General features: G+C 40.4%; 1 protein-coding gene across 1 annotated transcript; it reads left to right on the top strand.

The window, feature by feature from the left end:
* On the top strand, positions 1-26,613 carry fgfr1b (fibroblast growth factor receptor 1b). The gene is made up of 17 exons (XM_022208463.2): positions 1-378; positions 12,264-12,393; positions 17,844-17,945; positions 18,031-18,203; positions 18,291-18,414; positions 18,929-19,119; positions 20,219-20,363; positions 20,446-20,636; positions 20,706-20,851; positions 20,974-21,095; positions 22,387-22,497; positions 22,580-22,770; positions 23,645-23,767; positions 23,846-23,916; positions 24,203-24,340; positions 24,950-25,055; positions 26,047-26,613. Exons 2-17 carry the CDS (start codon positions 12,294-12,296, stop codon positions 26,152-26,154), a joined length of 2,142 nt encoding a protein of 713 aa, XP_022064155.2. The 5' UTR covers positions 1-378; positions 12,264-12,293; the 3' UTR covers positions 26,155-26,613.
* The last annotated feature ends 1,308 nt before the right edge of the window (positions 26,614-27,921 follow it).

Here is a 27,921-nt window from a genome sequence, read left to right as displayed (position 1 = left end):
ATCTAGCGGGGGTTCGCTGGAGGAAACTCCCACTGTGGGCGTTCCTCCCCGGTCACTATATCCAGACAATACCGTCACCGGGCGCCGCTTTTCCCACGTTTCTGTCTGGGGAACGAGCGTCACTTGGAGTTACTCCGCCGGGACTTTACGTTAGCTAGACCCGCTCGGACCGAGGAGTCCGGTTTCATTCGGAGGTTTTTAATCGGTGTCGTCGGTCGGCTGGAGGCTGCTGGAGGTTCTACCGTTTAATGAGTTTTTTTACAGCCCAGGAAAGTCCTCAGAGAGCGGGTTGGAGTCCCGGATCCAGCCGGACTAGCTAACCTTTGATCCATCCACGGTTCCTGGACACAGCAGCCAAGTGAGGACCCGCTCCTACAGGTACCAGAAAATATCAAGTTTTGCTGCTTAAATCTGACGTTTTTCTACTTTAACGCTGTGCTAGTGAGCTGCAGAGTTTCTGTAAGTCTGTGTGTGCATGTAGAAGCTGTTTATGGTGTGTTTTTTCAAGTATTTAGACCATAAAATCGCCACACAATCGCAACACTCCATTAGATTCACAGTAAAATCCTACAAAAATCAAGTTTTACTCCTTAAATCTGAAGCTTTTCTACTTTAACAGTTTGGTAGTGAACTGCAGAGTTTCTGTGGATCTGTATGTGCTTGTAGAAGCTGTTTGTAGTGTGTTTTTTCAAGTATTTAGAACATAAAATCACCACACAATCACAGCACCATTAGATTCACAGTAAAATCCTGCATTCAGTAGGTGGAAGAAGTACCACAGTGTAGAAGTACTCAGATCTGTAGTACCACAGTGTAGAAGTACTCAGATCTGTAGTACCACAGTGTAGAAGTACTCAGATCTGTAGTACCACAGTGTAGAAGTACTCAGATCTGTAGTACCACAGTGTAGAAATACTCTGTTACAAGAAAAAATCATGCATTATGCATATGGTGTACATGTTGATGACTTAAACTCTCAAAATGTTTGAAGTTTTCTGCGAGTATACCCAACTCTAGATATGCAAACGCACTATAGAACTATTTGAACATTCAATAAATCCAATGTCTCTTTATTATACTCTTTAACATCCTCTCCATAACTCAAAAACAATGTCAGCAGCCAGGATAACACGTTTTGTTAGGTTTTAGGTATAAAATCTTGTCTAAACCAGACTGAATCTTATTTAAACAAACTTCTTGATGAAAACCGTCACAGTGTAGATGGATATAATTAAAGCTGGAATGTTTGGTGTCTGTAGGAGCTGCTGGTGTGGAGATTTCTGACTCAGAATGTGAAAAAAGAAGTCATTTTGAGGAAGCAACCTTTAAATATTTGTATCATAATTTAAATCTATGGATGCAAATCGACTAAATGCAGAAAAATAAACACTTTATTGTGATTTTTTTGTTGTTGTTTTCCATCCACTAGTCAGACAGAAGACACGTTCTAGAGGTAAAATATATAGTTTTTGTCTGTAGTCTCTTGATTTAAGTAAAATATAGTTAAAGTACCAAAAGTAGTAATTATGCAGAACAGCATATTTCAGAATGATGTGTATCTCTGCTGTAATTACTGATGCAGGAGAGCTTCTTTAAACCTGCTGCTTGTCATTTTGATGTCAGGGATCAATAAAGTTTAAACTCAGTCAATAACATTACTTCTTTGTTGATCACATTTTGTGCTGAAGGCCAAATCTGCCAAATAACTCAAGTTTTAAAGCAAATATAGTGGAGAAAAAAAGAAAAAGTGAAGTATTCATGTTGAGTTCTACAGGACTAGAAGTGCAAAGCAGCAGAAAATAGAAATACTCGAGTAATCTACAGGTAACTGAAAGTAACTAGAAACAGAGAAATAAAGCCACAGTTCTATGTCAGATGATTTTGCATTTGGAGAACAATTAAGCTTTTATTTTTGCTACGTGAAGCTCATTTTAACCACTTTACTCAAGCAGATATATTGGAGTATTATTTACTGCAAGGTAATCTTTAGTTGCAGCCGTAGTTACATTACAAGTAAAATTACTGAAATGAAAGGTTGCACATATTTTATCAGAATGTGCTTAAAGTTTTCAATGTAAAAGTGCAGAATACTGTCAAAGTGATAAACAGTCTTCACATAATGGATTATTTTAAACGATGGTAGAATGTAGCTTAATAAATCTATAAACGGACCATGTTCTGTGTGAAATCTGGCTTTGTTAAATAACTGGTAACCAATGGTGGAAAACATGGGTAAATGTAGTACTGCACTGTAAAAATACTTCATTGCAAATAAATTCCTACATTGAAAATGGCACAAAATTAAATATTGGCCAAATGTACTTAAAGTATCCCAAGTAGAAGCAATACCATTCATGAATATCCTATTATTACTGCTGTAGTTCTTCAGGTTGAGGTTATTTTTATATACTGTGACATTTTATGAGGTCATGGTGTATACTGTTACTCAACTGTAATACTGCAAAAAAAATGCTCTATTTTATTTTACTGTTATTTTGTGAATAAATATTCGGTAGAAGTAGATGTACACACATGCAGAGGAGTAACAGGTCAGTGAAATGCAGTACTGTAGAACTACAGTGTCATGAAAACTCTGAAAAAGTTCTTTAGAATATACTTAAGTACTGTATTGTACTTAAGTATTTTTCTTCTAGATTTTCATTAAATTTGTATTTTCATTTAAAAATCATTCACAAAATCATGATTAGTACATTTAAAGTGTCAGATTACATTTAATGCTTCAACTAATTATTCTTTTCGTGATTTATTCTTCTGTCAATTTTTTTTCTCAATTGTTTGTGTATTAGTTGTCAAAAAAGTGCAAAATGTCCTTTAAAAGTGTCTCTACTGATCTAAAACTCCAAAAATATTCAGTTTACTATCAGATATAGCAAAAAAGGATCAAATCTTTACATTTTAGAGTCTGGAAGTACAAAATGTGTTCTAAATCTGCTTTAAACCCAATTATTGAATGATTAAAGTCATTGCAGATTCATCTTCTGTTGCTTAACTACACCCCCTGTCAAAAGTTTTAGGACGTTTTTTTATTCAAATGAATGATAAAGTGTCCTAAAACTTTTGACAGGGGGTGTATGTAATATATAAGATATGTGTTGGAGTTTTAGTAACTAGTGGATGTGAACACTTTGCTCCACCCTGCAGGTGAATTAAATGTTGTTTTTTCTGTAGTAATTAGTGGGTTTCAGGCTGAGTTTCTTCGTCATTTCCCAGCAGCAGTTGTTTTTAATGAGACTTTGAGTTGCTCTGTGACTGTCGCAGTGATCTGATGCTGATATATCTCCATTAAATCAGCTCAGTTCACGGTCTGAAATATGTGGAGCGTGTATGAGGAGACTGACTCATTTTTCCACTCAGTCTTTCAGCCATTTAACCAGCTGTTAGCTGTTCTGCCTTTTACTGAACTTTTATTCCCCTGTCAGGTTTAGATGGAGTCTGTGTGAGGTTTACGGCATCTCTTGGTGCATTGTTTTGATGGATGATGGATGGACGGATGGATGGATGGATAGATGATGGATAGATGGATGGATGGGTGGACGGATGGATGATGGATGGATGGATTAATGAATGGATGGATGGGTGATGGACGGACGGATGGACGGATGGATGGATTAATGGACAGCTGGATGGACAGGTGGACGGATGGATAAATGGATGGATGAGTGAACGGATGGATGGAGGGATTGATTAATGGACGGATGGATGGATGGATGGATGATGGATAAGTGGACGGATGGATTAATGGATGGATGGATGGATGGATGGATGATGGATAAGTGGACGGATGGATGGATGGATTAATGGATGGATGGATGGATGGATGAATGGGTGGATGGACGGACGGATGGATGGATGGGTGGATTGATTATTGAATGGATGGATGGATGGATTGATTAATGGACGGACAAATGGATGGGTGGACGGATGGATGGATTAATGAACGGATGGATGGGTGGATGGACGGGCGGCGTTGGGAGTTGGTGTGTCAGTATGACAAGTATTCAGAACTGCCAGCCGGCTGCAGAATGTGGTGTGTAGGTGAGGCCTTCAGCACTGGAACTTCAACAGACGGAGCGCGTTTAACACGCTTAGAGGTTTTATTTAAAGTGTTTTAACTGTGGAATGACAAACAGGAGACAGAAACTCAAACTTAATAACGTAGAATCAGATTTCCCCTTTCTTTATCTTTACTTCAGAAAAAGCCACCGTGATGCAGATCAGACCCTTTAGATCCACCTTGGTCTTTACAGGTGGGTTCTTTGAGGTTTATCAGCTGTCAGGCCGTCTCCACGCCGTCCATCCTCCAGTCTGTACAGTGACTGATATATGCTGGTAGTCTGTCCACAGAGATTCATGGATGTTTTCTCTGCTTCATCAGTCATTTTACTGCAGAAAAATCTGATAGTTTAACTTTCTGAGCCCCCAGATTACCAAAAACTACACAAGAAACTGTAAAAACAGAATTAGTAATCAGATTTCAGAATGAGTGTCGTCCTCACAGCTGAAGGCGGTCCAATGAAATATTAGAGTGTGACTTCTTTCTTGGCCGGGTCGTGTATCGTGTATGACTTGTGGCTCCGCCTAGAAATAAAAAATAAATCTAAGCTTAAAATGCTGACATTTCATCAAAATTACTTTATTCTAAATGTGCTTGTTTCAAAATTCAGTAAAGCTATAAAGTGTTTGAAACAGATTTTTCTTTAAAACCAGAACCTTCTTTTGCTGGTTCTGATTTTCCAGCATGGCTCAGAAACAGTGAACAGAGGAGCAGTTTGTGGGAGATCCATTCAGCATGGTGGAACATCTTCTACAGATGATGAGCAGAGAAGCTCAGGAAACATGGAGATACATGATGAGGAGATTAGTTCCACATTGTTGGTACATCTGTGGAAACATGCTGGACCTGTTGATTCCCTTTTTTTTTTACATTTTGTCAGGTTTTTTGAGTAATTTTGAATTTTCACATCATTTTTGGAAAGATTCGAGTCATTCTGGACAGGTTTTGGTCATTCTGAGACATATTTTAAGTTATTTTCAATAAGTTTCAAGTCATTTTGAAGGAACTGAGTCATCACAGAGACATTTTAAGGGACTTTGAACAAATTTCAAGTGACTCTTGACAAGTCTTGAGTCATTCTGGACAGGTTTTGGATAATTTGGACACATTTTGGACAGAATCTGAGTCATCCTTGACACATATTATCTGTAGTATGAGGGATGGTGTCTTTTGTTTTCCAGAGCTGGTAACATCTGTGGACACTTGGACAAATGTTGGACTCATTTATTTCAGTTTTTTTCAGTCTTTGCAAAATACAAAAGAAATTCCACTTGATTTTTTTTGTCATTATAAGAGGTTGTTCCTTTTCCATGGAGGTGCAGGACTTTATGTTGAATCTCAGTGAAGAAAAATGTGCAAAAAGCGCCCATAAACGTCTGTTTGGACGGTGAAAGCAGGACTTGTAGTGGAGTATTTCTAAAGTGCTGTATTGGTACTTTCAGTGGATTAGTTCTTGCTTGTGTGAAAGCTGTTTCTGTCTGCAGCGTCCAAACCAATCCCGACTGAGCTCCAGAAGCGATTTCTGTTTTTCTAATTAAGTGATGTCTGCAGGATTTGGCAGAAAACAAAAATATGACTGAATGATTTTCACCACAGGCGTTCCCCGTTTTCCAGCATCAGTCAGAACTTCTGTGGATCTTCCTCCCGTCCTGCTTTGACTTTCACATGGTGGATTGTTTGGATGAACTGGATGTTTCTGAGCTAAAATGAGGCTTCACATGGACCTGAATGTGTTTGTGTTTGGGAGTGTTTTTGGAAGAGCTGCTCCCCTCCCAGCCAAAGTATGAAAGCAGCTCAAAGTGATTAATTAAAGAGGTGTCTTAATGCATTCGTTATGTCTCTGTGAACGAGGCTCGCTCTGCCGTCTGAAGGACGAACGCCGACATCTGGCTGATCTGAGGCCTGTTTGGAGCCTCTCAGCATGATGACTGTCATTCACCGTCCTTTACTGCTGACGACATTTTCCTGGCTGAGCTCAAACTTCTGCAGCGACACGGAAAAATGTTCATTCTTGTTTAGTTTGCTGGATAAAAACATCTGGCAGTAGTGGTGGTGGAAAAGTATGGTAAAAACTGTGAAATACTGCAACACAAAAGATGTAAAACTGGTGAGAATAATGGAGAACTTCACCAGTTAATCAAGGAGAAGTCGTACAGATTAAGTGAGAATTATTTTTTTAATAGACAGACAGACCATAGCTGTAAACTAGTTGCTTTCCAGCCAAAATTTGAATTCAAACTTTCTTATTCTTATAGGTTTTGGTCGTTTCAAGCAGATTTATTGCTACAATGTGAAAAATAAAAATGTTAAAAGTGTAAAACGAAATATGCGCTGTAAAGTAAAACAAAAACAGAACTCGATAGCAGCAAGGGCATCAGAAAACGTCTGATAAAAGTGGTGGAAATGAAAGGAAATACCTCTAATGATTAAGAATAACAATGTTTTTTTTGAAGTAAAACTATAATTTTTCAGTCACTCATCATAAAATAACAAATTAGAATTTTACAAATGCAAATTTTTTATTATGATATTTACAGGTTTGCTTTTCTTACAGTCAACATGTAAATAAACACTTTTTTCTGTGATTTTATTAGATATTATCTGTAATTTAACTTAAAAAATAACATCCATAATCTGTAAAATAATCAGACTTTTGCTTATTAAAGTACAGTAAGAAAATAAAACGCTATTAAAGAACAAATTACCATTTCTAAATATATATATTTATGTATAATTATTTACAGTTTTGGCCTGCCTTTCTCTTACAATCGACGTGTAAATTATCACTATTTTTTCTGTAATTTTATTAGATATTGTTGAAAATACAGAAAATAAAAGCAGAAATCTGTAAAATAATTTAGCTGATTTAAATATAGTATAAGTCAAATTTTCTGGTCACTCATAGTAAAAGAACAAATTACTATTTGTGAAAATGTAGTTTTTTTATTGTGACAGTATTTACCGTTTTGCCATGTGGTTTTTCCTCGTCAACGCTTAAATTAACACTTTTTTCATTGATTTTTCTTGTTATCTGTGATCAAATAAAGCAAGAAATATGTGTGAAATTACTAGCCTAGCCGCGCTAGACAACCCACGGCAACGAATTTAATTCTCTGCCAGGGTGGGTCAAGTTACCCTCCATAAGGCTCGAGGCTGGATTCTCCTAAAACTGGCCGGACCAATCACCATGAAGTGTAGAGTCAGAAGGCGGGCGTAACGAAGTGACGACAGAGGCGTGACGATTCTGACAGAAACAACCGGCGCACAATAAACAGTTATCTTTCGACTCGACTTTGGCCACAGCCCTTAAAGATTTGAAGCTAAAATTCAACTTGAAAGATAAACAAAGGACGGCACTGAAGTGTTTCATTGAGAAGAATGACGTACACACGTGGACAAAATTGTTGGTACCCCTCAGTTAAAGAAGGAAAAACCCACAATTCTCACTGAAATCACTTAAAACACAAAAAAGTAACAATAAATAAAAATTTATTGAAAATTAAATAATCAAAATCAGCCATTACTTTTGAATTGTTGATTAACATAATTATTTAAAAAAACAAACTAATGAAATAGGGCTGGACAAAAATGATGGTACCCATAACTTAATATTTTGTTGCACAACCTTTTGAGGCAATCACTGCAATTAAACGATTTCTGTACTTGTCAATGAGCGTTCTGCAGCTGTCAACAGGTATTTTGGCCCACTCCTCATGAGCAAACAGCTCCAGTTGTCTCAGGTTTGATGGGTGTCTTCTCCAAATGGCATGTTTCAGCTCCTTCCACATATGTTCAATGGGATTCAGATCTGGGCTCATAGAAGGCCACTTTAGAATAGTCCAACGCTTTTCTCTCAGCCATTCTTGGGTGTTTTTGGCTGTGTGTTTTGGATCGTTGTCCTGTTGGAAGACCCATGACCTGCGACTGAGATCAAGCTTTCTGACACTAGGCAGCACATTTCTCTCCAGAATGCCTTGATAGTCTTCAGATTTCATCGTACCTTGCACACTTTCAAGACACCCTGTGCCAGATGCAGCAAAGCAGCCCCAAAACATTACTGAGCCTCCTCCATGTTTCACCGTAGGGACAGTGTTCTTTTCTTCGTATGCTTGGTTTTTGAGTCTATGAACATAGAGTTGATGTGCCTTACCAAAAAGCTCCAGTTTGGTCTCATCTGTCCAAAGGACATTCTCCCAGAAGGTTTGTGGCTTGTCAACATGCATTTTTGCAAATTCCAGTCTGGCTTTTTTATGAGTTTTTTCAGTAGTGGTGTCCTCCTTGGTCGTCTCCCATGAAGTCCACTTTGGCTCAAACGACGACGAATGGTGCAATCTGACACTGATGTACCTTGGCCTTGGAGTTCACCTTTAATTTCTTTGGAGGTTGCTCTGGGCTCTTTGGATACAATTCGAACGATCCGTCTCTTCAATTTGTCATCAATTTTCCTCTTGCGGCCACGTCCAGGGAGGTTGGCTACTGTCCTGTGGGTCTTGAACTTCTGAATAATATGAGCCACTGTTGTCACAGGAACTTCAAGCTGTTTAGAGATGGTCTTATAGCCTTTACCTTTAAGATGTTTGTCTATCATTTTTTTTCGGATGTCCTGGGACAATTCTCTCCTTCGCTTTCTGTTGTCCATGTTCAGTGTGGTACACACCTTTTCACCAAACAGCAGGGTGACTACTTGTCTCCCTTTAAATAGGCAGACTGACTGATTATGAGTTTGGAAACACCTGTGATGTCAATTAAATGACACACCTGAGTTAATCATGTCACTCTGGTCAAATAGTTTTCAATCTTTTATAGAGGTACCATCATTTTTGTCCAGGCCTGTTTCATTAGTTTGTTTTTTAAATAATTATGTTAATCAACAATTCAAAAGTAATGGCTGTTTTTGATTATTTAATTTTCAATAAATTTTTATTTATTGTTACTTTTGTGAGTTTCAAGTGATTTCAGTGAGAATTGTGGGTTTTTCCTTCTTTAACTGAGGGGTACCAACAATTTTGTCCATGTGTGTATTTGGACTTATGCCGACGGGATATGGCAAATCCTTAATATACCAGTTGGCTCTGCTGGTTGGGAAGCTAATGGGACTTAGCCACAATCCGCCGGCGCTCTCGGAACTATGTCAGCCTATTCGTTGCGCTGATTGGTTGTATACCTACCCAATTGCTGCAGAGGGATTTGATAGACAACCTTTTAGCCCGCCTCCCTCCCTGTCGAGCTTCCCTAGACCCTTGTGCCGTCAGAAACATGGGTGTAGCATGGCTAGGCTATGAAATTACAGTTATTTGTTCAAAAATACTTTGAAAACTGATGATTTTTTACAATCATAAATAATGTAGCTGCATCAGTGTTCAGCTCCATTAGTTTCCCTTCATTAAGGAGCAGACGTTCATTTCTACGCTGACGACACTCTGCTTTAAGAGAGCAAATGAACATCCAGTTATGAAACCATTTCTGTAATTTTTAATGCAAAGATAGTAAAAACCGTTTTATTAAGGGAAGAAAGTTCAGAGAATTGCTCCACTTTAGCAAAGAGTTTTATAAAATGTGGTCAGAATCAGCAGATAGGTTCTTAAATTCTATGTTTGTCGTCTAAATAGAAGCTAAAACGCTGAAGAAATGACATTTTCTGAGCTGACAGCTGCATGTTTGTGTCTTCAGCTCCCACACTGGGTTCAGTTTTCACACCTTCATCCAGACAGATGGTGTTTGTTTAGGAAATCCTGCGCTCCCAGTGTTCTTCCCTGTTTGACGGATGTTCAGGTGAGCTGCAGGAGGCGACTCCAGGCGCTAAAGCTTTCTGTTTACCCACATCATCGTGTCGACGCCTCGGACAAACAGCTGCAGGAAAGAAGTCAGAGAAAGGAAATTCTGCAGAGGATCCGAGTCTAGTGGAGGTTTTCTTATAACTTAGTAGATTTTTAACAGTTCAGAAGGCTTTAGAGGAAGCTGATAAAAACATAATTAAGATGTAAACAGTGAAGAGAATGGCTGACTAAAGCACATGAGATTCAGAAATATGGTGAAAAAGCTGAAGTTTAACCAATGAAAACCATTTAAGTAAGAAGTAAATGTGTTCATCAGCAGTGGTCTCTAAAAAGGTGCACAGAACCGCCTTAATGCTGAGTTACAACAAACATGTTCACACATGAGGAATACAATTCTAACTTGCTGTTAAAAAAACATAAATGCTTAATTTTTCTGTGAATGTTTCTGAAAACACTTTGGAACTGAGCTCTTGAATTTGAAGTTAAAGTGATTTAATTTTCAAGTATGCAGCTTTTTCTGTTGTTTGTTACTCTGGAGTTATGCGATGATCGGTGTACATCTGTCCGTCCGTCTGTCCGTCTGTTTGTCTGTTTGTCTGTTTGTCTGTTTGTCCGTCAGTCAGCAACACCACTCTAAAACAGACCAACAGATTTGGATGAAACTTTCAGGGAAGGTCAGAAATGACACAAGGACCAAGTGATCAGATTCTGGCAGTGATGCGTCTTATAGTCTGGATCCACGGATTTGTTTAAGAGTTGCTGTCAAATGAGACTCACTGAATTCATAATGATCTTCTAAAATCTATTCTGTTCAGGAAAATCCCACACCTTGATTGTTTTTACAAAAAACAGCCAAAAAATATGAAAGAAACCTTAGGTGGAACCACTGAGAAGCTCAGTTTTAACAGAATTATGCATCCATGAGGAAGCAGCTTCCTGATGTCAAATTTGACATGTTCTGCCGCAAAACATGGATTAAAACATGAACTGTTAATGCGCTCCTAACTTGTGTTTTATTAGCAGTTTAACTGCATTTAAAAACAACAACTTTAGGCTTAATTTGCAGCTTGCAAGTAGTACAGTCACATAATGTCCATTAGACCCTTAGAATTAATAATCTATCATCCATCCATCCATCCATCCAATTATCCATCCATCCATCTATCATCCATCCATCCATCCATCCATCCAATTATCCATCCATCCATCCATCCATCCAATTATCCATCCATCCATCCATCCATCTATCATCCATCTATCATCCATCCATCCATCCAATTATCCATCCATCCATCCATCCATCCATCCATCCAATTATCCATCCATCCATCCGTCCATCCAATTATCCATCCATCCATCCATCTATCATCCATCCATCCATCCATCCAATTATCCATCCATCCATCCATCCATCCAATTATCCATCCATCCATCCATCCATCCAATTATCCATCCATCCATCCATCTATCATCCATCCATCCATCCATCCATCTATCATCCATCCATCCATCCAATTATCCATCCATCCATCCATCCGTCCATCCAATTATCCATCCATCCAATTATCCATCCATCCATCCATCCATCCAATTATCCATCCATCCATCCATCTATCATCCATCCATCCATCCATCCAATTATCCATCCATCCATCCATCCAATTATCCATCCATCCATCCATCCATCCATCCAATTATCCATCCATCTATCATCCATCCATCCATCCATCCATCTATCATCCATCCATCCGTCCATCCAATTATCCATCCATCCATCCATCCATCCAATTATCCATCTATCCATCCATCCATCATCCATCCATACAATTATCCATCCATCCATACAATTATCCATCCATCATCCATCATCCATCCAATTATCAACCCACCCATCCATCCATCCATCCATCCATCCAATTATCCATCCATCCATCCAATTATCCATCCATCCATCCATCCATCCAATTATCCATCCATCCATCCAATTATCCATCTATCCATCCAATTATCCATCCATCCATCCATCCAATTATCCATCCATCCATCCATCCAATTATCCATCCATCCATCCAATTATCCATCCATCCATCCATCCATCCATTGACTTTTAGTTTCCCTTCATTAAGGAACAGACGTTCGCCTCTACGCTGATGACACTCTGCTTTAAGATAGTCATTGAATTTCCAGTTATTAGCCATTTCTCCAATTTTTAATGGAAAGACAATAAAAAAATTCACGTTTGCATATTTCAGCCTTTCATGTCAGATGTTTTACAGTTTTTTTGTTACTGTCCGTCCTGCAGGAAGGTCATCGTGTTGAAACTCTGCTTTAGAAACTTCTGGACAAACACAATCTGCAGTAAACTCTGGGAGAAGTGTCTCGTTTTCTAATGTTTCTGTGTCTTTCTGCAGATCGTTGCCGTCTGGACGTCGCAGGTCACGATGCGTCGCTGCCTCCTGCTGCTGCTTCCCTGCATTCTGCTGCTGCTGCTGCAACTTCCTGCAGCTCAGAGTCGACCGACGACCGACGACGGAGATGCAGGTAAGAAGATTCACAGGTGTTCAGAGTTTCACTGTTTCAGGAAAACATCTAAACGTGGCTTAAAATGGATTCTTTAAATTCAATAACTGTGGTTCATTTATCCAGAGTTTACATCTGCAAACTTTTTGTGGTGATTTTTTTGTTTTTTTGCTGGCATATATCAACGTTTCAAGCTAGTTTTAGATCTTTTTTGGTGATGTTTTTTGTTCCGTTGTTCAGTGTTTGTCGTAATTTCGCCTGTATTATTGTAGTTTTGGTCCTTTTTATGGTAAATTTGGCCGTTTTTGTGGTGATTTTCTATGTTTTTGCTGGCATATTTGAATATTTCAGGGTAATTTTGGCTGTTTTTGGTGTAATTTAGCAAGTGTTTTGAGTTTCTTTGGCAATGTATTTGTTTTGTGTTCATTTTAGTACTTTTTCTAATGATTTTGGGTGTTTTTCCTGTCATATTTGAACCTTTCAGGCTAATTTTGGTTCTTTTTGTGATAATTTTGGCCATTTTTGTGGTGAAATGATAGAAAAAAATCCAATAAAAAGTGATAAATCTCAACCCCACCTCTGTGGACTTCAAGGACCTGGAACTCTGGAAATATTCACAGTCTGAAGGTAGAACTCTGATCATTGATAAAGTTACTGGAGACAAAGAACTGTAACTTTACTTAACATCTGTGATTGAAATTTTGATGAAAAATCATAATAAATGTCTTAACGAGCTGCATGAAGTTTTGTTCTCTTAGTTTCCTGTTCGTTTCTATGCTGATGACACTCTGCTTTGAGAAAGTCATTTATTATCCAGAACCAGCTGATTCTGAGGAGGTCAGAAAGCAAAACAAACCCAAATCCAACCATCTGGACACTATAAAAGTCTTTTTTGTTCTGGTTTTGTAGAAGTCACTTACTGGTCTTTAACTGGTGCGTCAGCCTCTTTAACTGGTGTTTGCGGCCCGTCCTGCTCTTTGTCTCACGTCTGATCCCAGCTGTGGTTTCACTCTCTGCATTATATAAAAGCTTATAAAACTTTCCAGTGAGAGAATTCTCTTTAATGGGAAAGTGACTTCTTTTTTCAAGCTTTGGCTGTCTTTGGAGGCATCTGAAGCTGGTTAGGGTGATTTTTTTTTTTTGGGCTTGGCTCTCGGGGTGCTGGTTATGGTCTGTATATCCTGTCCAGACTCACTAACACATGCAGACTCAGGCTCTCTGTGGGGATTCGGGCCTCCAGAAAAGCCTCGTTCTGTTTGTTTGCGAGCGTCTGCATGTATGTACCTCCGGAGCGCCGCTTTGTTCCGACCATCTGGACTCCAGCTGAGCCCGGCTCTACGTGATACTGTTGTTTTTCAGCCCGTAAATTCTTGTTTTTCTCCTGGTCGAGAACAAAATTTAGCCTCTCTGCTGCCTTCTCTGCTTTCATAAACAAAGCCTGCTTTCAATTTCCCACCGAGGTTTGTGAAATCCAACCGCTCTCTGAATAAATATCCCTCTGCTCTGCTCTGGTAAAAAAAAAAACAACATCCAGCAGTGTTTCACAAGATCTGCAATCTGCATTTTCACTGGATTTCACTGATTCACGGCTGGTTTTTCTGTGTCTGTTTGTGGATTTATGCCGCAAAAAAACTCGAATTAAGCTGCAGTGATGAGAAAGTGTTCTAATAAGTTGATTTTTATTAGTTTCAAGCAAACTTTTGTTGTTTTCTGTCTCATTTTTGTCATTTTGTGTCTCATTTTTGTCATTTTGTGCCCCTTTCTTGGTGTTTAGTGTCTCGTTTTTGTCGTTTTGTCTCATTTTTTTCTCTTCATGTCTCACTTTTGTCATTTTGTGTACTTTTTTGTCATTTCATGTCTCATTTTTTTCCGTTTGTTTCATAATTTTGTCATTTTGTGTCTCATTTTTGTCATTTTGTGTCTTGTTTTTGTCATTTTGCTTCATTTTTTTGTCATTTTGTATCTCGTTTTTGTCATTTAGTTTCATATTTTTGTCATTTTGTGTCTCATTTTTGTCATTTTGTCATTTTTAATGTTTAGTGTCTCGCTTTTGTCATTTTCTGTCTTTTTTTGTCATTTTGCTTCATTTTTTGTCATTTTGTATCTCGTTTTTGTCATTTAGTTTCATATTTTTGTTATTTTATGTCTCATTTTTGTTGTTTTGTTTAATACTTTTGTCATTTCATATCGTTTTTGTAATTTTTATTAAGTGTCTTGTTTTTTTCATTTTGTGTGTCACTTTTGTCATTTTATGTCTTGTTTTTGTCATTTTGCTTCATTTTTTGTCATTTTATATTGTTTTTGTCATTTTTATTGTTTTATTGTCTTGTTTTTTCATTTTGTGTGTCATTTTTGTCCTTTTTGTTGTTTAGTGTCTCATTTTTGTCATTTAGTGTCTCATTTTTTATCATTTTGTGTCTCATGTTTGTTATTTTGGCTCTCATTTTTGTCATTTTATGTGTTGTATTTGTCATTTCGTTTCATATTTTTGTTGTTTTGTTTTTTGTGTCTTTCATTTGATGTCTCATTTTTGTAATTTTGTGTCTCGTCTTTGTCGTTTTGTTTCATATGTTTGTCAATCCGTGTCTCGGTTTTGTCATTTTTTGCTTGATTTTGTTGCTGAGCTTCCTGTTCTGACTTGCACTAAATGGACAGATATATTCTGACACCTTGTCATTATGCGGACATCCTTTGACGTGTTTAGTTCGGGTGTTCTTTGAAGGTTTCCACAACACTTTGGAGTTGATTTAACTAATTTAAATCTTGTAGAAAATCAAAGGCATTGACCTACTGTCCATTTCTGTCAGGTGGCGTAGAGCAGCTCCTACACAAACAGTCTTTGGGGGTCTTTCTGGTTTAATAAGTGAAGCATCAGCCGGCCTCCCTCCAATTACTGATGTTTTCCTGCTGTTAACGGTGGAGGCTGGAGGTTGGAGGTCTCTGAAGTTTAGGAAGTGGTTTTTCTGTGGCGACAAGCTTCTGTCTGCACAAACACTAGAACCAGCTCAGACCATCTTCAATCTGACGGATGTTTGTTTAGTTTGGTGAATATTGATTTGGCTGATCACATGTTTAAAAGTTAACTTTGGTTTTTGGGTTAAAAGTGTTCCTAAAGAAGCAGAGTCATAATTTTCTTTCACTCCAGTCTGTGGATTAAAGTCATAACTTGAGAAACAATGTAGCTGAAGTTGTGAATTTTGCAGATTCATTGATATCTTCATATGATCTCCAATGGTTCAACCCTGCTTTGATAGAATAATACAAACCAGTTACATGATGGTGCAAATTTGGTAAAAAAAAAAAAAAGAAAAGTTAAATATTTTTCTTGACTTCGATAGTCAACCAACCACAAAACCTTCATTTTTCACTGCAAACAGCTGATTTTTTCCTTTGTTTTCCTGTTTGGCACTACTATGAGCTTTAAAATGTAGAGTTTGGTGCCAGTCAGGGTTTTCTTTCCGTTTATGGCCAATATTAGAGCAGTCATTGAGCAGGTATGATGGTGAAACCACTCCAATAGTTGACTTTTATGGTTGCTTGACTATCGGAGTCGACAGAACTTTTTTGATCAATTTGTTTCATCGTAGAGCCTGTTTATATTATTCTATCAAAGCAGCGTTGAAACATTGGAGATCAGATGTAGATATCAATGAATCTGCAAAACTTCAGGACTCTAGGTTATTTCTTAACCTTTGATCCAGAGATTGGCGAGAAGAAAATGATGCCAAAATTGACCCAAAAGTTACAACACCCATGACCAAAACTTTTGCATATTTTAATTGATAACATGCACAGAAAACAAATCAGGCAGATGTGAGATGAAGAGAACTGAACTGTTGACTCGAGAGGTGAATCCACAAACTAACTTCCTGTCAGGTTGAACTCTGAACCAATTACTGTCAGGTTAAACTCTGAACCAATTACTGTCAGGTTAAACTCTGAAGCACTTCCTGTCAGGTTAAACTCTGAAGCACTTCCTGTCAGGTTAAACTCTGAACTACTTCCTGTCAGGTTAAACACTGAACCACTTCCTGTCACGTTAAACTCTGAACCACTTCCTGTCAGGTTAAACACTGAACCACTTCCTGTCAGGTTAATCTCTGAACCACTTCCTGTCAGGTTAAACTCTGAACTACTTCCTGTCAGGTTAAACACTGAACCACTTCCTGTCAGGTTAAACTCTGAACCACTTCCTGTCAGGTTAAACACTGAACCACTTCCTGTCAGGTTAATCTCTGAACCACTTCCTGTCAGGTTAAACTCTGAACCACTTCCTGTCAGGTTAAACACTGAACCACTTCCTGTCACGTTAAACTCTGAACCACTTCCTGTCAGGTTAAACACTGAACCACTTCCTGTCAGGTTAATCTCTGAACCACTTCCTGTCAGGTTAAACTCTGAACTACTTCCTGTCAGGTTAAACACTGAACCACTTCCTGTCAGGTTAAACTCTGAACCACTTCCTGTCAGGTTAAACACTGAACCACTTCCTGTCAGGTTAAACTCTGAACCACTTCCTGTCAGGTTAAACTCTGAACCACTTCCTGTCAGGTTAAACTCTGAACCACTTCCTGTCAGGTTAAACACTGAACCACTTCCTGTCAGGTTAAACTCTGAACCACTTCCTGTCAGGTTAAACTCTGAACCACTTCCTGTCAGGTTAAACTCTGAACCACTTCCTGTCAGGTTAAACTCTGAACCACTTCCTGTCAGGTTAAACACTGAACCACTTCCTGTCAGGTTAAACACTGAACCACTTCCTGTCAGGTTAAACACTGAACCACTTCCTGTCAGGTTAATCTCTGAACCACTTCCTGTCAGGTTAAACTCTGAACCACTTCCTGTCAGGTTAAACACTGAACCACTTCCTGTCAGGTTAAACACTGAACCACTTCCTGTCAGGTTAAACACTGAACCACTTCCTGTCAGGTTAATCTCTGAACCACTTCCTGTCAGGTTAAACACTGAACCACTTCCTGTCAGGTTAATCTCTGAACCACTTCCTGTCAGGTTAATCTCTGAACCACTTCCTGTCAGGTTAAACTCTGAACCACTTCCTGTCAGGTTAATCTCTGAACCACTTCCTGTCAGGTTAAACTCTGAACCACTTCCTGTCAGGTTAAACTCTGAACCACTTCCTGTCAGGTTAAACACTGAACCACTTCCTGTCAGGTTAAACTCTGAACCACTTCCTGTCAGGTTAAACTCTGAACCACTTCCTGTCAGGTTAAACACTGAACCACTTCCTGTCAGGTTAAACTCTGAACCACTTCCTGTCAGGTTAAACTCTGAACCACTTCCTGTCAGGTTAAACACTGAACCACTTCCTGTCAGGTTAAACTCTGAACCACTTCCTGTCAGGTTAAACTCTGAACCACTTCCTGTCAGGTTAAACTCTGAACCACTTCCTGTCAGGTTAAACTCTGAACCAATTGCTGTCACGTTGAACTCTGACCTCACTTGTGTTTCAGGCGATGCTCTGAAATCCTCGGAGGATGAAGAGGACGACAAATCGTCCTCGGAGGAGAACAAACTGTCGAATGAGCTGTCGACGAGCAACGAGAAGCTGCAGCGTGAGCCTCCGCCGCCTCGTTCTGTCTGTGCTGTGTTTGAGTCTGGCTAATGATCGTAATCAGGATGTTTACCTCTCGCCTTTAGCGCTGGCGCCTCAGTGGGTGTCGCCCGAGTGGATGGATAAGAAGCTGCACGCTGTCCCGGCCAGCAAGACGGTCAAGCTGAAGTGCCAGGCGACCGGAAACCCGCCTCCAACGCTGCGCTGGTACAAGAACGGGAAGGAGCTGAGGAAGGACCAGAGGATCGGAGGGTTCAAGGTGGGTCAGCAGCTCTGAAAATGAAACATCAGAGCTCCAAACTGGTGTTCGACAGAGATCTAATCCTTCTTCTTCTGGGTTTCTCAGATCAGGGACCACATGTGGACTCTGATAATGGAGTCAGTGGTTCCGTCTGATAAAGGAAACTACACCTGTGTGGTGGAGAACGAATATGGAAGCCTGAAACACACCTACCAGCTGGATGTAGTCGGTAAGAGGATCATCTGTCCAGAGATGTTAGTGAATAATTGATTGATTGATTAATTGCTGTTAACAAATTGAACTCCAAAAGCCTGCCAGTGGGTTTGAAAGACGTGCTTTCTTAATAAAAAATCACCAAAATGATGCAATTTATCAGCGACAGAAACTAAAAAAACGGAATGAATCATCAGATTTTCAGTTTTCCCACAGTCCTTGAAATAATCATTTATGTGCAAGAACACCAGAAAAAAATGGCAAATTACACTTAAAAATTGTGATTTTCTTTTTATTAGACTCACTTTTTTTTTATGTCTCTTTCAAAAATTTGCCACCAAAATTTTCTTCTCCTCTGCACATCATCTAAACTTCAAAACTTTGTCTGCTTTGAAAGATGTTGTCTTTAAATATAACCAAAATGACACCATTTATTAACAACAAACTGGAAAAACTGGGGCAAAAAAATTCTAGGATATTCAGTTTTCCCCCAGTTCTTGAAGTAATCACCTGCTTCTGTGTTTCTGCAGAACGTTCTCCTCACCGGCCGATCCTTCAGGCCGGACTGCCAGCCAACCAGACTGCAGTCGTCGGCAGCGACGTGTCGTTTGTTTGTCGAGTTTTCAGCGACCCACAACCTCACATCCAGTGGCTGAAACACATCACGGTGAACGGCAGCAGAGTGGGGCCAAACGGACATCCATACGTCCTGGTTCTGAAGGTACCAACAGCAAGAACGTTCACTTATATAGATCCTGTTAATTCAGCAATCACCACAGAAGAAGACAGAAACTCAATAAATCGTCTCCTGGAGAAGCTTGAATATTTCGCCTGCAGAGGAATTTAAGGTTTATCATAGAAGCTTAATATTTAAGAAGCTGTTTTGAACAAAAAAATAAATACAGTTAACCAAACTGTCACAATAGTTGGTGAATAACCGACGAGTTAAAGCTGTATTTGACAGCATAAACAGGGATGTTCTCTACAGCCACAGATCCTTAACAATGTTTAATTCCAGATCTGGACACTTGCTAAAGGTGCTCAAAGCTGCAAAAACCTCTGGATGATTAGAAACCATGGCAGCAGTTGTTAGATCTTCAGACTGATCCAGAACCAAAGCTGCTCCGGTTGTTGGTTCCTCTTTCTGCTCCAGTTTGATTTACTGACGTCTGTCTTTGTTTTAACCTTCACTCGCCGGCTGTTGCATGACTTGGTTTGTCTCCGACAGCAGAGTCGACCACATCTGTGGAGTGTTGAGGCTTCACCATGAAACACAGTTTGGTTTGTTGTGGGAGGCCTGCAGCCAGCCGCCTCGCACGGACCTTTAGTTTCCTTCAATCCAAACAGAAGCTCAACGCCTGCAGATTTATTGGTAGAAGAACAAATTTGAAACAGAGTCTGATTTTCTAATCATTTCTGAGACAAAATATGAGAAAACAATAGCAGAACTGAACTGGATCAATACCAGGAAGTTAGAATGGAAAGATAGAAGAAATAAAATCATAAGACGAAGAACAAAACATCACAATAAGCTGGAGACAGTTGAGCCAAAATCAATCAAACTTACCCCTAAACCTTCTCAGAACATCTGGTTCTTCATCTCCAGTAACTTTAATAATGATCAGAGTTCTACTTTCATACTGTGAATATCTCCAGAGTTCCAGCTCCTTGAAGTCCATAGAGGTATCTTATCATATCTTATCTTGTCTTATCTTGCCTGATGCTGTTTTTAAACTTTCCAGATGAACATGAAAATTCGACTGTATTTTGATCTTTGGACCAGACGGGAAGTTTAACAAAGGAGTTTGTTTTTGTCTCAGACTGCAGGACTGAACACAACGGATAAAGAAATGGAGGTTCTGACTCTGAGGAACGTGAGTCTGGATGATGCAGGTGAATACACCTGTCTGGCAGGGAACTCCATCGGCCTGGCGTATCACTCAGCGTGGCTCACGGTGGTCAACGGTACGCTAACGAAGCTTCAGCGGCTCCACAAGTTACTAGAACCCTCTGTTTCTCTGTAAACGTCCATGCTGTCCGTCCTCAGAGCTGCCGCCGGCGCCGCTGCCCTCCCAGACCTACCTGGAGATCTTCATCTACTGCCTCGGCTTCTTCATTGTCATCATCCTCACTGCCACCGCCGTGATCTGCCGGCTCTGCTGCACCCCGAAGAAGAGCGACTTCAGCGGCCAGCTGGCCGTCCAGAAACTGGCCAAGACCATCCCTCTGAGGAAACAGGTGAGGGTCTACCTGTCCCAGTGCTGCTCCGGCCTCAGGTGATCAGACGCTAACGTTTTCCCTCTGCAGGTCTCAGTGGAGTCTTCGTCCTCGCTGCAGTCAGGAAAGTGTTTAATGCGTCAGTCTCGACTCTCCAGCGCCGCCACCACCATCCTGGCCGGAGTGTCGGAGTACGAGCTTCCCTACGATCCGGTTTGGGAGCTTCCTCGGGATCGGTACGACGGTTTTTAACTGCAAACACTGCTGCATCCCTTATCATGAGCGTTTATTTTCTGAGCTTCTCTATCAGACCTGGTTGTTTGTTTCCTGACCTGTTGGATGTATCTTCTCTCCTCAGGTTGACTCTGGGTAAACCTCTGGGCGAAGGATGTTTCGGTCAGGTGGTTCTGGCCGAGGCTGTCGGGATCGACAAAAACAAACCGACTCGTCTCACCAAGGTGGCCGTGAAGATGCTCAAAGGTGAGAGGAAGACTCTGATTGAAGGGATTTGTTCTTGAGAGTATATCACAGTGCAAAAGAGTGAGGTTGTAACAAGACAACAACAAAACAATAACAAGACAACAGGGCAAAGATGTACGAAACAAATACAAAAAACGGCATCCATGGAATTGTTCACACCCCTTGGAAGTTTTCCGTTTTTATTGCTTTTCAACATTGAATTGATTTAATTAGGCTTTTTGGACAAGGATTTACAAAAAAAAAGTTTTAAGAAAGAGACTAGTGAGGGAGGCCACCAAGACTCCTATGACTCCTCTGAAGGAGTTCCAGCTTCAGACTGTTCATCCAACAACTGTTGTCTGTTCTTCACCAGTCAAAGCTTCATGGAGACAAAGAGAAAGATTCTGATGGAAAAAGATCCAATTAAATGTGGACTAGAGTTCACCAGAAGACATGTGGAGACTCTGAAGACACCTGGAAGAAGGTTCTTTGGTCTGAGGAGACCAGGATGGAGCTTTATGTCCATCAGACTAGATGATAGGTTTAGACTAGGGCTGGCCCGAATAGTGGTTTCTGGTCTCCGGATATTCGGGCCTTATTAAGGACGAATATCCGAATATTCGTTACGCCCCATAACGTTCGACCGGGGGGTGGGTGGGGGGTGGATCCATTCGTCTGGTCTCCCAGATGCAAATTTTGCCTTCGTTTTGTCTTCAGTTAAACTGAAGAATTCTCAAACAGCAGAGGTCTTCAGCATCTTGTGTTTATGCAACAAAGTGAAGCGTGACGTCAGAGTCAGCAGCCACCCGGCCATTCAGGTGGTGGTAAGAAACACGAATGGATGAGCCGAAGTGGGCCGAAGGCGAAGGGAAGACCGTAACGCCAAATATTCGTTCCACCCGGTAACATCTGAGCAGGGGGGGGCACGGGCCGAATATTCAGATACCAAAATTAATATCCGGATACTGCCGTAGTGAACGAATATTCAGATATTCGGGATATTCGGGTCCAGCCTTAGTTTAGACGATACCAAACAAAGAACATCATCATAAATGTGAAGCATGGTGGTGGCAGCATCATGATGTTCTTCAGCAGCAGGGCCTGGAAGGCTTGTAAAGGTAGAGGATAAAATGAATGCAGCAAAGTCTACAGAAATCCTGGAGGACAACCTGATTCAGTCTGAAGACAACTGAGACTTTAGATCAGTTTTCCATCCAGAATAAGGAAGTAACCTGTAAATGATTTCTGTATTTCTGTTCCGCTCAGTTTGAATGAGTTTAATTTATATTTTAATACCTTGATGATTTTTCAGCCGACGCCACAGAGAAGGATCTGTCCGACCTGATCTCTGAAATGGAGATGATGAAGATGATCGGCAAACACAAGAACATCATCAACCTGCTGGGCGCCTGCACGCAGGACGGTGAGTCTGGTTCAGTCTGAACATGCTTTAAATCTGCAGGTTGTGTTTCAGGTTCTAACCGGTTTGCTCTGTTCTGGACCAGGTCCTCTGTACGTGGTGGTGGAATACGCCTCTCAGGGGAACCTCCGGGAGTATCTGCGATCCCGCCGCCCGGCCGGGTTAGAGTACTGGAGTGGGTCGAGGCAGGCGTCGCTGGGCAGCGTGGAGGTCCGAGAGCTGGTGTCAGCCGCCTACCAGGTGGCCAGAGGGATGTCCTACCTGGCCTCAAAGAAGGTCAGAGAATCCTTTCTGCTGGCAGGAAGTCATGATGAATTTACAGATTTGCTTTAAAAGTGACTGAATGTGAATGTAGAAGGATGAATTTAAAGTTCTGTGTATCTGAGCTGTTTGAATTGGAGTTTTTTTTAATTTGTGGGGCCCAGTTGGTTCATTTTTATCAGCTTAAAAAAAGGCAAAGCAATACTACAACATAATCAACCAGGGAAGAAATAAGTATGATATATTACTAAAAATAAAATAAGGAAGCTAAATCAAGACTAGAAGATCAATCATCACCAACACATAATTCCCACTGTGAAGCACGGTGGAGGCAGCATCATGATATGAAGCATGGTGGAGGCAGCATCATGATATGAAGCATGGTGGAGGCAGCATCATGAGGTGAAGCACGGTGGAGGCAGCATCATGATATGAAGCATGGTGGTGGCAGCATCATGATATTAAGCATGGTGGAGGCAGCATCATGATGTGAAGCACGGTGGTGGCATCATCATGATGTGAAGCACGGTGGTGGCAGCATCATGATGTGAAGCACGGTGGTGGCATCATCATGATGTGAAGCACGGTGGTGGCATCATCATGATATTAAGCATGGTGGAGGCAGCATCATGACATGAAGCACGGTGGTGGCAGCATCATGATGTGAAGCACGGTGGTGGCAGCATCATGACGTGAAACATGGTGGAGGCAGCATCATGATGTGAAGCACGGTGGTGGCAGCATCATGACGTGAAACACGGTGGTGGCAGCATCATGACGTGAAACATGGTGGTGGCAGCATCATGACGTGAAGCACGGTGGAGGCAGCATCATGACATGAAGCACGGTGGTGGCAGCATCACTTCTTATCTCTTCCTTTTTGTTTCAGTGTATTCACAGAGACCTGGCAGCCAGAAACGTCCTCGTCACTGATGACAATGTGATGAAAATCGCAGACTTTGGTCTGGCCAGAGACATCCACCACATTGATTACTACAAGAAGACGACAAACGTACGACAAACTTTAACATTAACTCACTGAATATAAATAAACTCTGACAACATGCTGACGTTTTTAAATTTCCTGCAGGGTCGGTTGCCGGTGAAGTGGATGGCTCCTGAAGCGTTATTCGATCGCATCTATACGCACCAGAGCGACGTGTGAGTGACTGAAAACTTCATGTTTCTTTATTTAACTGGTTTGTGCTGCAGCGCCCCCTGCTGTGTGGAGGCTAAAGAGTCCTAACAAGCTGCAAGCACATTCAATTTTAATTTAGATTTTCAGTGGGTTTGTGAAGAATTTTGTTCATGATCTGCTTTTTACCATCAGATAATGTCACTAACGGAGACAGAACGTTGCTGCAGCTCTGAGACTTTGTGTTAAAACAGTTTAGTTACCTTTTTTACCTGCACAGGTTAATTTTTATGGTGTTTTTCGCTGTTTCAGGTGGTCATTCGGGGTCTTGCTGTGGGAGATCTTCACCCTCGGAGGGTCTCCTTATCCCGGCGTCCCGGTGGAGGAGCTGTTCAAGCTGCTGAAGGAAGGACATCGGATGGAAAAACCTTCAGCCTGCACTCAGGAGCTGTAAGTTTATTAAAATAAATCACAAACCTGCTGTAAAAAACAGCACTTACATAGCATTAAACCACGCAATTATATTAATAATTTCCAAACTGGAGCCACAGGATAGTTTACAAAAAAGATTAAAAACAAAACATTACATTTTACAATCAAAATCATCAAAAAATGGATGTAAACAGAAAAAACAGCAACAGAAAAATTTCTGCTGCTATAGCTAGCAAGTTATGAAATATAACAAAACATGTAATTGAATTTTAGGTGATAAATTCATCATGATGTGAAGCATGGTGGTGGCAGCATCATGATGTGAAGCACGGCGGTGGCAGCATCATGATGTGAAGCACGGCGGTGGCAGCATCATGATGTGAAGCATGGTGGAGGCAGCATCATGATGAAGCATGGTGGTGGTAGCATCATCGTGTTATTAGCTTATTTCCAGCACTGCTTCAGTGTTTTTGGACCAAAAACAAAGAGTTTTTGAATTGATGCTGATCCTGTTTTGGTCTGTTTCCTTCCTATTCCTCTATTTTATCCGTTATCCTGTTCTCTACTTTAATTTTGCTTCACTCCATTTCAACATAATTCCGTGACAAAGCTGAAATCTGTTTCCAGGTATTTGATGATGAGGGATTGTTGGAATGCTGTCCCGTCAAGACGACCGACTTTCCAGCAGCTGGTGGAAGATTTAGATCGAACACTTTCCCTCATGGCCAACCAGGTAACATCCAGACTTTTATTCAGTAAAACACTCAATGATTAACATGAATTATCAGCACAAGTGATTAGATTCAAGTTTTTAAAGAAACAAGTCACAAGCATCGGGTTGTTGACAAGTTTTGAGTCTTGTGAATCGCAGATCTGTTGTGTCAGGTTGTTGTGGGGCCTCTAGTACGATGTGTCTTGGGTCTTTGATGAAACATGAATCTTTGTTGACAAACCTCGAGTTGTGTGAATAATCTGAGAGCCTCAAGTTGCATGAAACCGGGGAGCTACGAGTCGTGGAAATCTGGATTTTGTGGCACACATCACGTCACAAGAGTCTTGGGTTGTTGTCGAGCCTCGAGTCACTTCAGTCTCAGAAATGGGGGTGGTGCGAGTCTTGAGTCATCAATCAGCTTCAGGTCAGGTGTTTGCAAGTCTTTCACAAGCTTTAAGCTGCTTGAGTCTTCTGTCATTTATGGGTGTTGAGTTGCACAAGTCTTGGGTGGCTGACGGACCTTGAGTCTCAGGTCATTGACGGGTCTTGAGTCTGTTGATTTCCTGGTTGTTGATGAGCCTCGAGTCATCAGAGTCTAGTGTCGTTGATGAATCTCAAGTCTCAGGTCCTCATTGACGTGCCTTCAGTCGTGATTTGGAGGTGAGAATAAATCCCTGAGGTTCTACCGGTCAGTTAAACCTCTGGGATGAGGACAAAATGCTTTCAAAAAATTAAACAGTGTTTGGTTAGTGTCAAGCTACGAGTCACATGAATGTTGGGTTGTTTGCAAAATGTCTTCAAGAACTAAAAGCAAGTCCAGTTACCGTCTACTGAGGCACTGAAGTGTACAGGAGTGTTCTACATTGTTGTAAATCTAGCCAAAGCTGCCTAAAAAAATCTCCTTAAAAGTCCTAAATGTGGCCTTCATAGACCTCCGTTAACCTCCAAAAACCTTGTTCTGACTCTGTGGTTCTAACTCTATCGTTCTGACTCTGTGCTTCTGCCTCCTCAGGAGTACCTGGATCTGGCGGTCCCTCTGGTCCAGTACTCTCCGGTCCAGTACTCTCCGGTCCAGTACTCGTCAGTCGGCCCGTCGGCCCGGTCCTGTTCTTCCCCATAGCCGTCGTAGGATCTTTCTTCCTTCCTGTTTCCTGAGCGGCGCCGGGCGGTGGCGTCCGATTGGAGGCCGAGGAGCTCAGAGGAGCTGCTTCTCTGCAGCCTGATGTGAAGAACATCTGGACTGAGCTGGACTGAGCTGGACTCCCGACCGAGGCCTCCGGAAACTCCAGTTCTCCTCTTAAAGGTGGAAAGACACTGACAGGAGAACAGCTGGATCCTCAGCTCCAGAACCGATGTAAATACTGTAAATAAAAACTGGATCCATAAATAAAGATCAGAACGTAGGAACCGTCCTGTCAGTGATAAGAACCGCTGTAGATGGACGTCCATGTGTTCTTTGTGTGTTTTATTTATTGTCATGTTGCCAAAGTTAACGTCGACGTTGCACTTAACCTCCAACCTGCTTCATGAATGTGTAAAGTAACGGATTAACAGTATTAAAAGGTTCTTTGGTTTTTAATGCTCTGATTTACTGGATGAGATGTTTGTTGGTTTGTACGTCTGTTTATCACCAGGATGGAAATGTTCTTCAGTTTCCAGGTTCTGTGGATGATTTCCTCTTGATGTGGTTAAAGTCTGAAGCAGCGTTTTCCTCCTGGAGCTTCAGACCGTCCGACATCTTGTTCTTCGTCTGTGGCGTTTTATTCCCTCTGTTATGTTTTCTTCCTTCAGAGACTTCAATCATTTCCGGAGAAAACTCTCCTGCAGAACCTGTGGGAAAAACGACGAGACAGGTTATAACATAGATAAATAAATAGGAGGCAGGTAAAACTGAACAGGAGCAGTTTAGAACCTGCATATTAAAGCAGAAAACAGTCAAACATGGACATTAAGGTGCAAAAGTGTTAAAAAAAAATGAATATTGATGAACAAAAGTGTTGAAAACCTGAATGTCAGGAAGGAAACATAAAACAAATCTGGATATTGACACATAAAAGCGAATATTCATCAACAAAGTGTGAAGAAGCTGGAGATTAAACTAAACTGTCAACAACTTGGATATTAACAGACAATAGCGCTGAAAAGCTCAACTATACTGCACAAAAGTTTGAACAACCTGGATATTAATGTAGAAAACGGTTTAACATCTGGATATTGCTGCAAAAAAACATCAAAACCTGGATGCCAACCAGAACAAGTGTCTAAAACCCTCAATATTTATGTAGAAAATTAAAATATGAATGCAAAAAATACGAAAAACCTGAATATTATTTTTTTTAAAAAGTCAAAATCTGGATTCTAACGAGCAACAAAGTAAAAAACCTTGATATTAACGCACAAATGTGTCACCAAGTGCAAAAAAAGGATATTAATACACAAAACTGTAGAAAATGGGGATATTAATGCAAAAAAAACTATAAAAACCTGAATTCCAGCAAATGAATGTGTAAAAAATGGATATTAAAACAAAAAATGATTGAAAAAATGGATCTTATTTATGTAGAATAGTTTTCAAAATCTAGATATTAACTCACCTGTCATACCTGAATTTTCATGAACAAAAATGTCAAAAATCCGGATATAAACGCATACAATTGTCAAATATCTGTTAACACACAAACATTTAAAAAAACATGGATATTAAGGTAGAGAAGTATTAAAAACCCAGATATTCATTAAGAAAAGTGTGAAAAACCTAAATGTTAACACCCCAAAGATGCTAAAAACCTGCATAGATTACTTACATGTGTAAAAAAAAAGATGGATATTAGTGCACAAAACTGTGATACTAGTGCAAAAAAAGTAGTAAAACCTGAATATTAACAGA

The sequence above is a fragment of the Acanthochromis polyacanthus genome, chromosome 18, assembly GCF_021347895.1.
Source record: "Acanthochromis polyacanthus isolate Apoly-LR-REF ecotype Palm Island chromosome 18, KAUST_Apoly_ChrSc, whole genome shotgun sequence".
Lineage (NCBI taxonomy): Eukaryota > Metazoa > Chordata > Actinopteri > Pomacentridae > Acanthochromis > Acanthochromis polyacanthus.
Note: the sequence above shows the minus strand (reverse complement) of the source record. Positions and strands in the feature narration are given on the sequence as shown.